This window comes from Physella acuta, unplaced genomic scaffold (genome assembly GCF_028476545.2).
Source record: "Physella acuta isolate Inbredline_101_S28 unplaced genomic scaffold, ASM2847654v3 ptg000844l, whole genome shotgun sequence".
Classification (NCBI taxonomy): Eukaryota; Metazoa; Mollusca; class Gastropoda; family Physidae; genus Physella; species Physella acuta.
The window spans coordinates 402247-418792 of NW_026732361.1; the positions used below are offsets into that span (position 1 = coordinate 402247).

The following is a 16546-nucleotide window of genomic DNA, read 5'->3' on the forward strand; positions in this document are numbered from 1 at the left end:
ATGCTTGTACAGGGGCGTAGCGAGGGGGGGGGGTGCGGACCGCACCGGGTGACACCATTTAGGGGGGTGACACCAAGGCAAAAAATAGCAAAATATATAGAGAAAAAGTTGAGGGGGGTGCAAATCGAAAGTTGGGGGGGGGGGGGGGTTGCAAATCGAAAACTTGAAAGTTTGTCCCTGGGAAGGGTCGCAACGCCCCGGTGCGGGGGGGGGGGGTGATACCATTAAGTGCCGCACCGGGTGACACCCGACCTCGCTACGCCACTATGCTTGTAGGTTATCAAAACAAAATGCTGTTATCATGTTAACATCATGTATATCATACATTTACACTTCTGTGCTCGCTTTTAAGCAACAGATCTTTTCTGTTGTAAATTAAACATTATCAAAACTTTAGAATTGGTGGAATTTAGCTGTTAAGGGCTCGATTTATTTGTGAATTAATGTTGGTTCATGAAAAAATAATTTCATTCGGGCATTAAAAAGAGGTTATGGTGGTATTGGAGGTAGGACACAATGGTTACTTTTATGCCAATAGTGGTCATATCATTTATTTTTCTGGAGCCAATATGTCGGGAGTCATTTTGTCAAAAGCCAATATGTCGGGAGCCCAATTGCCGGGAGCCAATATGTCGGGAGCCCATTTGTCGGTAGCCAAAATGTCGTGAGCCCATTTGCCGGGAGCCCATTTGTCTTGAGCCCTTATGTCGGGAGCCAATATATCGGGAGCCGCTTTGTCGGGAGCCAATATGTCCTGAGCCTATTTGTCAGGGGTTAATATGTCGGGAGTCCATTTGTCGGGAGCCTAAATATCGGGAGCCCATTTGTCGGGAGCCTATATGTCGCAAGTCAATATGACGGGAGCCCATTTGACGGGAGCCAATAAGTCGGGGCCCTTTTGACGGGGCTATTTTGACGGGGTCGGTTTGTCGGGAGTCGATTTGACGGGGTCGTATTAACGGGGCCGTTTTGACGGGGCCGATTTGTCCCGGGCCGTTTTGACAGGGCACCCAATTTTAAGGTTTGTTTATAATTAGACTAATTTTACTGGCAGTTTTAAAAATATTTCTCGTTGCTCAAGGAAAGATATGTTAGAAATCATTGACATTTTTAAAGCTTCTATTGCTTTTAGAATAGGACTGAGAAGACTATCCAGCTGGCTGGTTTTGTTATTACAGCTGTTACTAACAGATTGAACCTAATGAAATAACAGCCTCATAAAAAGAATAAGAACAAGGTGTAAAAACAAATGTTTGTATGATCAATAAAGGCAGTTCACAGCAATGTATAAGAAGTGCGCCAATGTAAGGATGTGATGAACTCTACTTTTTTAAAGCTGCTCACATAAAAAAATTGGTACAAAAGGGAATTATGTAGATTTAAAACATGAATGAACAACGAAAAATCAAACTTTTTGTAAACATTTTTTTCTATACTAATGTAAGTGTTCAATGCTTAATGTAGATTAATAATCCACTTTTCTGCCACATTGACGCCAGGTTTTCGTATTGTAAGAACTTTAGCTTTGGCGTCATAAGTATGGTCCAATGCTTCTTTGCTATGGTCTATAAAACATGGATTGGAAAAAGAATTAATTTGAATTAAATCAATATTTTGCTTTTTAAATGTCTGCCTACATTTAATTATTTTTTTTTATACATAAAAAGTATTTATCAGGTAAGTACAAGTAGGGCTGATCAAGGGAGGAGACTGACATTTTTAAACCTATTCAAAATTTCTATTCCCTTCAAGAAAGGAGCAGCTTTTTATATCTGAACAAAAACCGTTAACCAAATATCACTTTTTAAATGCTGATTACATTCATACGTCCATGGACAGGTATATTACAACTTGCAACTGTTGGTTTATGAAACTACTTGATGAGCTACCAATAACCCTACAGTATTGCTGGGTACCCTCACGTTGTACATTGATGACAGAATATCTGGTACATCATTTCAAAAGACTTTTTGCTGCTCTAATGTGTTGCTGAATGGTACAGCATATGAGGTTGAATCCGGGTTCATCGGTAGAACGCCCTCTGAGTCCACCTAGCTCTAAAAAGTACCTGACTCATGTTAGGGGAAGTAAAGATGGCTGGGCAGTGATGACCACACTATCCCTTTAAACGATGAGATCACAGAAACAGGTGAACTCTACTTCCCTTGCCCATGGACTGTACAGATTCTAAAGGGAACTTGACAAACCATAGCTTATGATCCACAGACATTGAACTAGACCAGATCAGATTTAACCCCAGCAAACGGCTCTACTCTTTCTACTCCTAACTACTGCCCTGACCATTAGCACTAACCAAGACAGCAACAGCGGCAGAAAAATCATTAAAACTGAATTTTTAAAATAACTTACCAGCTTTGACCAAATGGATATTTTTTGGTTCAGTATTGACACCTGCTATTACAATCCTTTCCACCCATTCTTTTGTGTGGAAGTTTTGACCTTTATGAATCACACTGTGGGAGAAACACACAACCACACTTAAAAAATCATTTCAACAAACGAATCATTTTATACCAATACAAATTATAAATTACTGTTACGAGTATATTGGTGCTTAAATTCTATAAACTCAAAGATTTTGTTTCGTAGCTTTCTTTCTGATGTAGTTTGAAACTAAGTTTATTTCTCGTTACTTTACAGTTTGAGTTTGTAACTTATTATTTTAAAGTTCATAAAATGCAGATCTATAATAGGAGCTTAGAGAATAATGCTCAACAGTACCTTCTTGCAAATTTTAATAAAATTATAAATTATCATAAAAAAGATAAGTCCTTGCACTTGAATTCAACACAAAACATGTCAAATAGTAACAAAAGTATACTATTAAAAATACATTAGAGATCAATATTTGCTATGTGAGATTATCAGTATTTTTTTAATAAGAATTCTTCAAAAAAAGGGGGGGGGGGGGGGTAATCTGTTGTGCTTTTTGTCAAGTTTTGAATCATAGTTAAAGAAGGGGGAAAACTGAGAATATAAAAAGTCTAAAAAAAAAAATAGTGTCTTAGTAGATAGCCTACTTATTTAAAGGAGGTTCTTATAAATTATGAGACAGCATGGTCATTTGAAAGGTAGAACTTGACTGCTAAACCCAAGCCTCAAGTTTTAATCTTAGTTCAAGTCCGTAGAACATCCCTGAGTCTGCCCAGCTCTGATTGGGTACCTGACTCACGTTCCGGAAAGTAAAGGAATGGTGATACTTACATATGCAAAGTTCACAGAAACAGGTGAACTCGACTTCACTTGCCCCATCAACTATCAGGTTTGTAAGCGAACTCCTACCTTTATATAACTAACTAACAGACTGGCTTGGGGGCGGAATAATACCTAATGGCAAAATACTTTTAATTTTCTCCATCTTTAACTTTAAATATGAAACAAGATAATAAATGCAGAAAAAATTTGAAGGCACATTTTGAAGTTAGAGGCCTAGGATTTCATACAACTTACTTGTTCTCCAGTTTAAAGTTATGGAAAGACAGGTCTGTGAGTGCATAATCTCCTTGTTGGTACTCATAAGAATAATAATCATCAACATATAGCTGACCATGAGCCTTGCCCTGATGATTTAACAAGTAGTAACATTTTACTCTCAGAACTTACTTGATTGCTTCATTTATATGTATATGTATTTCAACTTATTTAACAGATAAAACCACTTACATGCTCATCCAGGCAAATAATCAAAGTGAAGGGATCATTATACATGAGAGAAGCAGATCTTCTTACTCTCATCTTTCTTGGTATGATACTGCCACCTCTTTGGAATGCTGGGAGCTATACAATATTGATTAGTTCAAACAGATTTTTTTTTATCTTAGAATAAATACATTACTAAGAAAAGGAACACTAAAAATATTCTATAATGGAATAGAAAAAAAAAGAAAAAGTCATTCTAAATTTAAAAAGATGTTCTCAATCAGTTTAGTACATAAACATAAATATCTACCTAATAGATATATATCTACCTTAGACAGAGGAGCTTCTACACTAACTTCATGGCCACCATAATAAGGCTTATATGTGTCAATGTCATACCAGATCTGTCAGAGGTAAAAGAAAAATTGTAATATTTTTGAGACAACATCATGTTAAAATATCATGTTTGTTATATAGGAAATAAAAAACTTTTATTAGATTAATCTGACCCCAGCAACTCATCCCTTATATTTCAAACGACTTTACATACCGTGTGTGGTCCAGGGAAATAAACATTTACACTGGTTTCTCCTTGATCCACAACTGGACGCACCAAAATGGAACTGCCTGAAATTGAATTAATTACCTGCATTAAATATTGTTTTCTACATTTAAATACATGAACAATTAAAACAATTTTTACACGAGTCAATGTTATGTTGTAGATTAAAGATGAAGAATGACACCAGTTGCTGAAGATCATACCTAGCATGTAAACATCATCTTTCTCAAAGACATTTGTTTCAGCAGGGAACTCTGCCCACAGGGGTCTCATGGGTGGCATGCCAGATTTCTCTGAATCATGAAACAGGAGGTACCAGAGAGGCAGGTAACTGTAGCGCTTCTTTATAGAATCCCTGGCAATGACCATATTCTCTTCAGGTAGCAAGTAAGGCTCCCTGCGTTTGGTATCTATGTGAGCATGGGCACGGAAGAAAGGTTGGAACACAGCAGCCTGCAAAAGAGCACCATTTGATTACTTAAAAAATAAGTTATTTATAAATAAATAAAAATGATTCTGTAAGATCTTTAATGTAGCAAAATTTTGTGAGGAACATTGTGAAGATTTTTAATAACAAAAAATGATACTGTAGAAAAAGTACTTACTTGATACCAACGTGTCAGTAGCTCATTGTCAGGATTACGGAAGAATCCTCCAACATCAGCACCAGAGAAATGAATGCCGGCCAAGTTCAGTGAGAGCATCATAGGGACAGTGACTTTCAGGTGACTCCACTCACCCATGTTGTCTCCAGTCCATACAGCAGCTGCAGAGCAATTCCAAATATGTGACTTTTTTTAAAGCACACAAAATATAATCAGAAAAAAATATAAACAAATTAAACTACAGAAGATGCAGCACAGTACATTTAAGTTTTTCATTGTAAATTTAGAGGAAAAATTAGCAAAAAAATACCCACCAGATCTTTGTGATCCTGCAAAGAAACCTCTGGTTAGAACAAATGGACGCACTTTATAATTACTTCTTTTCAGCAAACCATCCCATGTAGCTTTATGCTATGGAAATATTTATATTACATATTAGAAAAACAATCAAAGTATTAACTTCTGAAATAAGAGATTTTTATGAAATGATTAAAAAAAGGTTAAAGGTTTATAAATTACCACAAGCATGGCATAGATGTTGTGAACCTCTCTGTTTTCTCGACCAGATAAATGCTTAGTGTCTTTAGGGAAAGTTATCTCAGGAGAATTAAAAACTGAGGGTTCATTCATATCATTCCAGACATACAGGTTCTCTGCACTGCCATGGTATTTATCCAGAGCAAACTGATCTGCCCACCAGTCACGGACGTGTTGCTCTAGGAAATCTGGCCAAGAGGAGGAACCTGAAGAGAACAAAATACATATTCAAGCACTTTTACAAAACATTTAGATTTCAGTTTAAAGAAAACTGTGAAGTAAAATAAATTTATATTTCTCAGATCATTTTACAGGGCTTACAAATTTATTGCATGCTGGTATTGCTAACCTAAAATCAAGACTTGACTTTATTATTAATTCTCCTTTTCCAGTGCAGTGATACAGATTTATATAAATACTTGATACACTACAGCCTAATCTGCATATATTTCTTCAAAACTGTATTTAAAAAATTATTAACTTGTTAGTACAAACTTACCTGGCCAACACCATCCATCAAAATCATTGCCATTGTTGTTCTTGACCAACAGTCCTTTGTCTCTGGCCTCAGTGTACACTTGATAGTTATCATCTCTCTTTAGATGTGGGTCCACAATTGTCACCATTTTGCGGCCTTTTGAGGATAGATTCCTCAACATTTCGATGGAGTTGGAAAATCTACTTCCATCCCAGGTAAAATACCTAAATAACAAAATTGTTAAATTTATTTTAAAAATCCAATAGAAATGAAAGTGTAATATTTTTACTAAGAAGATTGAAGATTAATATGTCAAAAAATATTATGCACAGCATTCTACATGAAAGCTTTCTAATGAACAATATCAACCCTTACTTTTTGCCATCAGTGTGTTCAATGTCCAGCCAAATGACATCAAAAGGAATATCAAACTTGTCCATGGTCATATCAACTCTATAATATCAAAATTAGAATAAGTATTGATCTTTAGCTAAAACAGTAGAGAAACAAACCAGAAATTGTATCAATGTGGATAAAATACTTACGTTCGGACATCATCTTGGTCATTGTAGTTCCATCTGCACTGGTGATAAGCGAGAGCCCAGAGCTGGAAAAAAAATCGTTCAGAAGAATACAAGTAACAAACTAAACTAATCCAAGAGAATATAAAACTGATCTTGACAAGCTTAATTAATCCAAAACCCCAGTACCCTGTATATTTAAAAAAGACTTACTGGTGGGAGGGGGGTGTTCCCTGTCAGACTAGCATATTGCTTAAAAACATCCTTAGGTCCTGGTCCTAGCAGGACAAAAATATCAATGATTCCATCCTCAAAATACCAGTGTGTATCAGTTTGAGGAACCTCATTGTTGCCTGTCACAAAATCTGCTAAATTGGAGAAGATTGACTGCAAAATATTTCAAGGTGAAATTTATTACAAACACATTTCCTTTTGTCAAGATTCATTGCAATTCAAATAAGCAAGCACAATTAAAAATAGCTAAACAAAAATGAAACAATAAGGAGAAATGTATTGTATTTTAAACAAAGTTCCTTTAGTTTAAATTCTATTAAAGCAAGAATGAACCTTGAATAATTATAAAGCTCTACCTTGTCAGCAACATTAGAGTGAATATCAATCCAACCCTCAGCAGCATTTTGGAAAAACACACCAACTGTGTTTTTCTCACTGAAATGAGTCATTGACAGTAATCAGAAAAATAGCAAACAAATGGGAAAATACATGTCAGAAAACATTGATTTCATTGTATCATGAAACATTTGCATACTAATTACTTACCAAACAATAAAACTATCTATATACCTTTATAAATATAGTACCTATTTTAATGTCTTAACATTTTAAACATGGCCTTAAATAAAACAAAAATATATTTTTACTTACTTGTGAGCAACCATGAATGGTACATGTCCATATAAGGCCATGGGATTATACAAGTCATATTCAAACACATCCAAGTTATACATTCTGTATGGGTCAGTACTCCTAAAATAAATAAAAGGTACAGAAAACAAATTAAAATCTCTAATACAGATACAAATGTATTCATATACAAGCAAAATACTAGACTAACACTCACTTGGTAGTTTTCAAAGCAAAAGAATCTGCATGTTCAGGTATGCCATAAACATAGCGGAAACCAGGGAAGGCAATGTCAATGCCCACAGATACAGGACCTGTTTTGAAATTTTAATTTATAAAGCGAGGCATTTTGGGTCAAAATCATAACTAATGTAAAGAGATACTTGAATTTTTTGAATAGCAATACAGCAAATATGAAAACTAATAATACCATTAGGTTTGGTGTCTGTAAAGCCTTTAAATGTTTCCGCCCACATATCTGGCTCTTCATCATCAGCTGACTTAGGCTGTTCAGCTTCTTCCTGTAAAGACAGTTTCCACCACATGTCCTATAGTCTTTTTATATTTTTTTTACTATTTCTTTTACGCATAACCAATACTTATGACATGCCTGACCTGTCCTTTGCTTTGGCATGTAGACTATTTCATATATTTATAGCTACTATTGACATCTGTATGCTAAAGTACTTTTACTTATCCTAAGATAATTTTTTTTAAAGATAAAAGATAATTATAGGTCAGGTGGGGTGTGGGACAGTGTGGTTGAGTGGTAGAGAGTTTGGCCGCTAGCCTGAAACCTTCAGTGAATGTTTTGAGGTTGGATCTCAGTTCAGACTTGGGACTGTCTCTGGGTCCACCTTGCTATGATTTATGTTGGCTAAAGTAAAGATGGCTGGGCATAGTGTTGACCACACCAACGCATCATATGCAGAGGTCAAGAAACATGAACTCTGCTTTATCTGCCTAATAAATTGCTACGTCTTAAGAAGAATCTTTACTTGACTATTTTTATAGGTAGGGTGCGTAAGTTGAGTCTCTTGATTAACGTCACCATACTAACCTTCTGATCTCCGTCAGCACCATCTGCTGCTCCATCGTCTTCCTTTTTAGACTCTCTGAAAGGTTGTGAAAGTAATGAGAATACAGACGAGCGCAGTGAAGAGAACCAGCCCCTGGTTAAATGTGGAAATAAGGGACAAACTACTCAGTAGAACGGGTTATGCTGTATTCTTGGAACAACAATGAGAGACCCAGCACAGCGCCAAAAGCTCAGATATTACAAGAAATAATGAGGGGCTTGAGAGGACAGTAGCTTTACAAAGACTCCATGAATAAATTAGTAATTTAACATCAAATTAAGTATCATTTACTGAATCTAAACAAAAATAAAATGAATACAAAAACAACTTAAATCCATAGTTAAATGTATCTTAGTAGATTGAATTTTTTTTTATTAATGGTTAATTCTGAACTTAAAAATCTTTTTTTTAAAAAGCAGATTTAGTCTAGGTTACTATAGAATTCTCCTCATATACAATTATTTACACAATTCAATAATAAATATTTAGATTTAAATTTAACATTTAAGAAAAGTAGAAAAAAGTCAGTATTGTAAGCTACAGTGAAAAGTAGAAAAAAAGTTTTCTTAACAAAACAAATGGTTAGTTATGTCTTTTTATATCTTTTTTAAAAATAAGTTTTTCAAATAAAAATCATTCTTGTAAGCAAAAGCCAAAAATTGTGTAAGTAAAAAATGAAAACCAATTAAACAACAAAATTTTAAAAAAAACTTTTTTTAAAATGACAAAATGTCCATTTACCTTGGTTGATGAATCAAAAAGTGATTTAAAATAAAAATTAAATGGAAAATAAGACTATATAATAACAGTTAACTTAAAAACAAAATGCTTATATATGCATATAAATAGTGTATATAAAAACTGAAAATTTTTTTAAAATGTCAGTTGTTAAGGCAAGTTTCTTACTGTTTCTGACGAGTGTGTTCAAACTTTAGCAGCCCTTGTGCATTTAAACTAGTCACAGGTTCATCATTGATGAAAAAGTCTATTCTAAGTGGGTTCACAGAAATCACCATCTTGTTGTGTCCCAATGTAAAAGTTAACTTCCCATCTTTCTCCCCATCATAGACCAACCTAAAAAAGTTTTGTAAGAGCAAAATTAATTTTTAAATATCATTTATAAAGGAGGACCACAACTTTTGATAAAAGATACATGTCAAAGATGTAAGTAATTAATATATTTTTATAGTTACTTGCAGACAGGATATTATAAAAATCTCTCTTACTCTTCCTGGATGGGCTCTGCAACAAGTGCCATCCCAGCAGGAATCTCATATCGTTCTCGTACTGGCTCTGCTTCTACCAACTTAACACGGAATATTCCATGCTGTAGTCCATAACCTTGAAGCAGGAAGCGTACATCATTGTCTGTGTTGACAACATCTACCATCATTGAAGTTTTTGAAATCCTTAAGGTGGAAGGCTGCACAACATATTTGCTACTTCCTGGCTGCATATTTCTGTGACGTCTGCAGGGTTAAATAATGATAGAACATTATAACAACCATTTTTTTTTTAAATGATCAACTGAAGACAAATGCAGAATGTCAAAGGGGGTATCAAGTTTCAATTTTTTTCTGTTAGCATTTTACTCCTGTTTTTGCCAGGAGTTCAATGTTATCTAATAACTAAATCAAACTTACTTGCAAAAGCCACTCTGATCACAAGTGCGGAAGTTCTCCTTGTGTACACCAAAACAGGTGCAGAGAAGCACACCTAGCAAAAGGCCCAGGTGTCTCATTGTAGTCTAGAAGATCAAAGAAAAAATACATTAAGCATGGCAGTCTCTGTGCTTAAATTAACTTATTAGGCCTACAAAATGCAACTGGATGTTGAAACATTGTTTAATACACTTAAGTTATAGGCCTATTTTTAAAACTTTAAACATATTTGCACAACATACAGTATTTTAAGGGTAGAGGTAAATCTAGGAAACTATCTTACTCAATTAAACAGTACAAGATTATAGTCATTTTATAAGCCTAAAATGGTCAATGCAAAAAATGGAATTCCATCACACATTTGCCCTATCTGTCACAGAAGCAGAAAGAAAATTTATTTCAATCATGTGCAGAATCTAGGTGAACTGGAGTTATAGGATCCTTGTTTTTATGTGTGTAGGCCTTTGAATTCTGATTTTCAACATAACTATAAATAAGGGTAAGTAGAACTTGAAAACTTAAAATTACAGTTAGCACACAGCTAGTGTATTGCAACAGACAGGTAACCTATGGCCTGACTCTTGTCTAGTCTGCCAAAATTAAATTTTAAACATATTTGGCAAAATTGTCTTCAAGCAAAACTAGATCTAGAGCTGAAAAAATGTTACATTATTTTTAAAACAGCAAATTAGGAGATTTGTTTGCACAATACATAAGAATGCTGTTGTTAGTGCATTAAAACTAAAAACCGGCAGATCGGATAAAAAAATATAACAATGGTGGCAATGCGACCTACATACAGTGACTACTTTCAAATTAGTATTTTCTTAAGTTGAAGTCAAAATATCCAAAAATAAATATTTCTATTTACATAAGATGTATCTCATATCTGCTATGGAGACTTTTACTGAGAGGAAAGTTTTCAAAAATTGAGTTTTTAACGTATTTTAAACTAACCTTGATATAATTTTTAGGATGATTTTAGATCCCGATAATAGAATCTATATATATAATTCTCTTCTGGGAGACGCTAGAAAACAAGCTGTAAACGCGCTCCCTACCATCCCCACCCCTACATGGTCTTAGTGAGCTGTGGTTCACGATATGTTTACCTTCGTGGAGTCGGGTTTAGTGACGGCTATTAGGGGCAGATAATTTAGTTTGAAACGATTTTAAACGTTGGGGGGGGGGGGGGGAGGAAGGGGGGGGGGGTTATGGTCCTTAACGAGCTACTTATAGTGTTTTAAAGAAATATTTTCAGTGTCTGCGTTGGTACTGTCGAATTCACAAATTATGAATTACTGAAAAGTAGAAAAAACAACAACTAAATAGCAGCGTATGTTATGCCACGGGCCGGCTCGTCTTCCATAAAATAGGTGTGTTGGGTTGTTAGTAGAATTGTAATCTTGACTAATTTTATGGTTAGAAATAAGGGTTAGGCATATGAGTATGGTAGGACTAGGGTTAGGGACAGGGTTCGGGTTAGCATTGACATTACAGCAATGTATGTATTTAGTTAACTACCAGTAACTTGAGTAACCTAACACCCCTAAAAATTCCCCCAATTAATTATAATGAAATGACCAAAGTAGAAGAAATCATTGTCAATCAGATCGCAAAACCATCAAAACTAAGGGAAAACCATTCTACTTTTTAATTTACATTAGGACATGATTAGGAAATGACCTTTTAAACTACTAGGCTACCTATTAAATTTACCATAAATTAAAGAAGTTATTAGATCTAGAAATCTAGATCAAGTATGCAAAACTAAATCTCATCATCAGAAAATAATGGGAGTTTTCCGGGCCTGTTTTTACCCTGGGCTGATACTGACAAGTGAATGACAAGCCTATTTGAAATAGACCTTTATTATTTGTGTGTATTTAGAATTTAGACCTAGGCCTACTAATTTTAAATTTAGTTTAGTTAGTAGGCCCTATTTTTTAACCTACAGTACTCAGTCTAATTCTAGATTCTTGTCTACTAGATCTATTATTTAATATTTAGATTAAAGATTATCTATGTCTAGAGTCTAGATCTTAGGTTCAATTTTGAGCTAGATCTAGAATTCTAGATCTTTCAGTCTATCTAAAATCAAAATGTACAGAAACGTGGCTTGGAGCGAGAGTGCATGCAGTTGCAAAAAATTTTGGGAAAAAAAGTAGACTGAGAGTGAGGACTAAAGAAAAAGAAAGACGATTTTTTATTTTTTTTCAGTTTCATTTCATGTTCAACTAGACTTTAGACTCTAGAATCTAGATCCTGAAATAAAATAGAAAGATAAAACATTTCTAGATTCTAACCAATGACACTACTTTGAGAAAATATAAATCTAGATAGATCTAAAATCTATTAGAATAGATCTACGTACTTAGGTTTGTGACAAAGCAAATAATCTAGAGACCGTCTACCAAACCGACAACTCTACTTGCGTGAAAACAACTTCCTGCAGTGCCGGAATAGTTTTGCCTGTTTGTTTCCCGTTTGATGTCAAAATATTTTTTCTAATTAAAAGAGTTTATTTGAGTTTTATACTCTAAAGTTTTTATAAAAAAAACATTATAATTATTTTTTTAAGGTCTTTAAGTGGTTTCATACAAAAATACAAAGTGCAGTATAGTTTTTACAATACGTGAAAAAAAGAGTGATTTGTTGTACAATGTGGTATACCTGAAAATGACGTATTATGATTACGTGTATGTTTGTAAGGGTGACCAATTAAACGAATTTTTTAAAAGTTTTCATGGAAGGACACCGCAGGAAAAAAAAAGAACTAGATTTCTAGATCTAGTCTAGAATGCAGAAGTAGAAAAAAGCTAGCACAGAAAAAAATTAGAAAGACGAAAAAAAAAACATCAATAATTTAATAAGAATTACAAAAAAGAGCATGCATAACTTTAGTAGAAACTATCATCATTTCTTATTTACCATAAAGTCATAACGGTATGCTAAGGGGTCATACATAAATGACGTCACGATTTTTTGACGATTTTTACCTCCCCTCCTCTCCGTCACAGAGCGTCACAAAAAGCCAGACCAGCCTCCCAAAAAAATGGCGTCACACCTCAGCCTATAACCCCCACCCCCCCCCCCCCCCCCCCTCAAAAATGCAGTTGAATTTTTCTTAAAACATCCATATTTTTCCAACATCTTGTCTGAACTCTGTTCAACAGAGTATTTTAATCAATTCCTATTACAATTTATTAAAACAGTTTCTAAAACGCGAAATAACAGCTAAAACTAGTTTTCTTACATTGCTTTTTGATAATGCAAAAGTGTGACGTCACAACATCTGAACACCCCCCCCCCCTCCCCCCTACGAGTGTGACGTCAGTTTTGGACGACCCCCTTAATAACATTAACAAACCGTATGACATAATGGCAAGCTTAAAACCTTTTTTATTGATAGGCTAAAGTGAATTACATTTTTAATTATAATAAAATGTGTTGAACATGTGTTATGACAGGCCATTCAACCTAATTTCCATACTTTTAAAAACTGTTTTAGTTTTCAAAAGTTTGTCCACTATGCTTTCAAACTTTGTTGTGTTAACATTTAGATTCTTGCGTAACGATCAGTGCCGGCGCCAGGTTATTTAGCGCCCTAGGCAAAACTTATTAAAAGCGCCCCCGCCCCCCCCCCCCGCAATTTTTGTCGTAGCGACATTTCCCGGCGCCTGGGGACAAACTTTCGATTTGCACCCCCCCCCCCCTCAAACTTTCAATTTGTTTTTCCAACCCATATTGGCGCCCCTCTACGGACAGTGCACTAGGCGACCGCCTAGTTCGCCTTATAGGTAGCGCCGGTCCTGGTGACGATTGTTTTTAATACTGGGAATCACATGTAGAATAACGTGGATTTGATTTCCAAAACAAAAAGAGCCATTGTTTACAGCTAAATGCGTGTCTCTGATCTTAAGATAGCTATCTCGAGGTTGTGTCACCACTCACCAGGCGTTTAGATGTTTGACTATTGGAAACATTGTTGTTTCTCTTTCTCACTGGCCATCCTTTCGGTCTCTTTGGGGGTTGGGGCCATGCTCCTCCCCCCCCCCCCCCCCAAAAAAAGTAAATATGTCCCTCCGTCGCCCCCCCCCCCCCCCCCCCCCCCCACCAACGAAACAGAAAAAAAAATTATATAGAAAATATATATTTTTACTAGTGTCCGCCCACATTATCAACTGTAAAACAAAAATCTTTTCAAAAGTAAAAACTGAACCTATTAAAAATTGCAGTCAACATAAATCTTGCTAGAAAAAGTAACACAATCTATAAAATCTAGAAACGTCCAATGAGTAACATTAACTGATCTATGGCGAGCGAAATACACTTTTATATACATTTTTAATTTCTGTCATGGTTTGTATTTATAGCATGTATTTTAAAATATATTTTGCTTTTTAAAAAAACAATAAATATTTGTGAAAAAATTAGCAAACAATTATTTGATAAATTATAATAAAAGCAAATTCTTTGATAATATGCCTTGAAAGACGTAATTAAATATTTTACAGAACTGAGTTAAATTGTTACTTATTTCCCCTACTTTTGATAACTGCCGCTCTCAACTGCCGCAACAACCTACGCATTTCCGTTAGCAAGCTTACTAACTTACATACACATCAGAGGCGTAGCGACCCTTCCCGGTGCCCGGGGACAAACTTTTCGATTTGCACCCCCCCCCTCAAGATTTTGATTTGCACCCCCCCCCTTCAAACTTTCGATTTGCACCCCCCTCGACCTTTCAATTTATTTTTCCAACCCATTTTGGCGCCCCCTAAGGGCCGGGGACATATGTCCTCCCCGCCACCCCCCCCCCCCCGCTACGCTACTGATACACATACACTTTGGCGTATGGTTTAGAGTGTGTGGTAAATGGTGGCTGTTGTTTTCTTTGGGGTGCGCCGAACGGGGTGGACACATTTTTTTTTAAAAAGCTGAATTACACAGTGGAAGCTAGGAAAATAGACCATTAATCAGCTTTACGGACTTATGTAACTGCTTTCTACATCAATAGTGTGACACCAACGTAAAAACTGTTAAGGGACAGTGGTAAAAAGCGCCCTGACCTTTCCTAACTGAGGCGGGGTGCTTTTATGTTAATGAAAGGGGGGGGGGGGCGCCAAGTTGTTAGTTCGTTCTGGCGCCGGAATGAGTTGCTACGCCTCTACTCAGAACAGGCAGCAACAGACTAAAGCAGTACATGTTTAAAAAATTAAAAGTTGGTTCTGGCGAAACTTGCCCTTGTCGGATGGCACCGGGAAATGCAAGGCACGTCTTACAAGACTGCTCCTTGTACACCAGGGCGCGATCTAAACACTGGCCTCTATACACCACACTAAATGAAAAGCTGTGTAGTCCAGTTCATCCACGAAGTTGGACTTGTTGTTTAAATCCTCCAACATAAATTCAATTAAGAACGAAGAAGAAGAAGCGGATGACTGAGACTGTCCTGTGAAAACCACTAGGTGTCGGATTGGCAGCAATTGGTGGTAACTTCCATAGTGTTTGTTGGATGTAGTAGCGGACTTTCGAACTTAGATTTTAGTAAATTGTTGCTGTGGGTGTTGAAAATTCAGAATATTTTAATTCTATTTATTTTTTATCATATTTTTTAATATGTAAATTCGTTATGTACAACTGTAAAATACTTCGGTTTCACACGATGATTGCAATTATGTAAACGATGTCGATGTTGATTTCCCGTTCGTTTCCAAGACACATGGGGCAGAAGAAGTAGAGTTCATCTGCATCATAGAGACCTCGGCATATGAGAGTTAGTGTGGTCAACACTATGCCCAGCCGCCATTGTTTTCCTAAAGTAAGTTAGGTATCTATCAGAGCTGGTTGGACTCATGGACGTTCCACTGATTTTGAACCTGGATTCGAACTCGAGACTCTCGGGTTAGCTGTTTAGCTCTAACGCAGAAAATCTGAGCCGGAGTAATAGAAAGCAAAGGCGCAAATTACTTATATAACATTCAATGTCTAGAAATACGAGTATGTGTGTCATTATCATCAACATTTCAGTTAGTTAAGATTTTTAAAAAGTATTTATAAGAGAGGAACTAATTTATAAAATATGCGTTAAAACAATTTTAAAAAAATATTTTAACCATATTCATTTATAAGCTGTTTTATTTCTGTATGTTTAAATTAGCACTGAAAAATTTTGACATGTGTGTGTCTAATATATTTTTAGGTAAAAGAGTAGACAAAGTGAAATGGTTGTCTTCAACCTGCTGTATTTGCTTTATGATTTTATTCTTCATGATAGCCTACTCATCTTAATAAAAGTTGAGTTTAGATGCTTATCTTTCTCCTAAATATTTTTCTGTGTCAAAATATTTTATACATTGGTTCCTCTGTTATATTAAAAAAAAACAATTAAAAACCCAACAGAACATACCTGGGAGAGAGAACTTTAAAAAACAAAAAAAGGTTTTGTATTGATGGTTAATCTGCTGTTGAAAGATTGGATGAAGAAAAGGGCAACAAAAAACATTATATAGAAAATATATATATTTGTAACAGTGCTTAAAGTTTAAGGCTGCGAGATACTATGTCAAATACCAA

The 16546-nt window shown here is 35.4% G+C and overlaps 1 protein-coding gene across 1 annotated transcript; it reads right to left on the reverse strand.

Annotated features, from left to right (window-relative positions):
• Window positions 1-917: 917 nt before the first annotated feature.
• On the reverse strand, window positions 918-12422 carry LOC131951989 (neutral alpha-glucosidase AB). Its single transcript, XM_059314465.1, has 23 exons — window positions 12342-12422; window positions 9950-10053; window positions 9533-9775; window positions 9213-9380; window positions 8288-8342; window positions 7658-7748; window positions 7445-7541; window positions 7249-7350; window positions 6954-7032; window positions 6577-6750; window positions 6388-6449; window positions 6218-6295; window positions 5864-6066; window positions 5347-5570; window positions 5142-5238; window positions 4828-4988; window positions 4426-4675; window positions 4211-4287; window positions 3990-4064; window positions 3685-3798; window positions 3472-3581; window positions 2371-2474; window positions 918-1565 (listed from the first exon to the last, which is right to left on the reverse strand). The coding sequence occupies exons 2-23, from the start codon at window positions 10045-10047 to the stop codon at window positions 1456-1458; spliced, it is 2772 nt and encodes a 923-aa protein (XP_059170448.1). The 5' UTR covers window positions 10048-10053; window positions 12342-12422; the 3' UTR covers window positions 918-1455.
• Window positions 12423-16546: the final 4124 nt, after the last annotated feature.

Bases quoted from the DNA above. Each gene is read 5' to 3' on its own strand.
- LOC131951989 (XM_059314465.1), bottom strand. From the start codon at position 10,047: ATGAGACACCTGGGCCTTTTGCTAGGTGTGCTTCTCTGCACCTGTTTT. The intron at 9,776-9,949 runs GTAAGTTTGATT...TTAACCCTGCAG, and splicing joins GATCAGAGTGGCTTTTGCAA to ACGTCACAGAAATATGCAGC. The intron at 2,475-3,471 runs GTAAGTTGTATG...TTTCTCCCACAG, and splicing joins AACTTTAAACTGGAGAACAA to TGTGATTCATAAAGGTCAAA.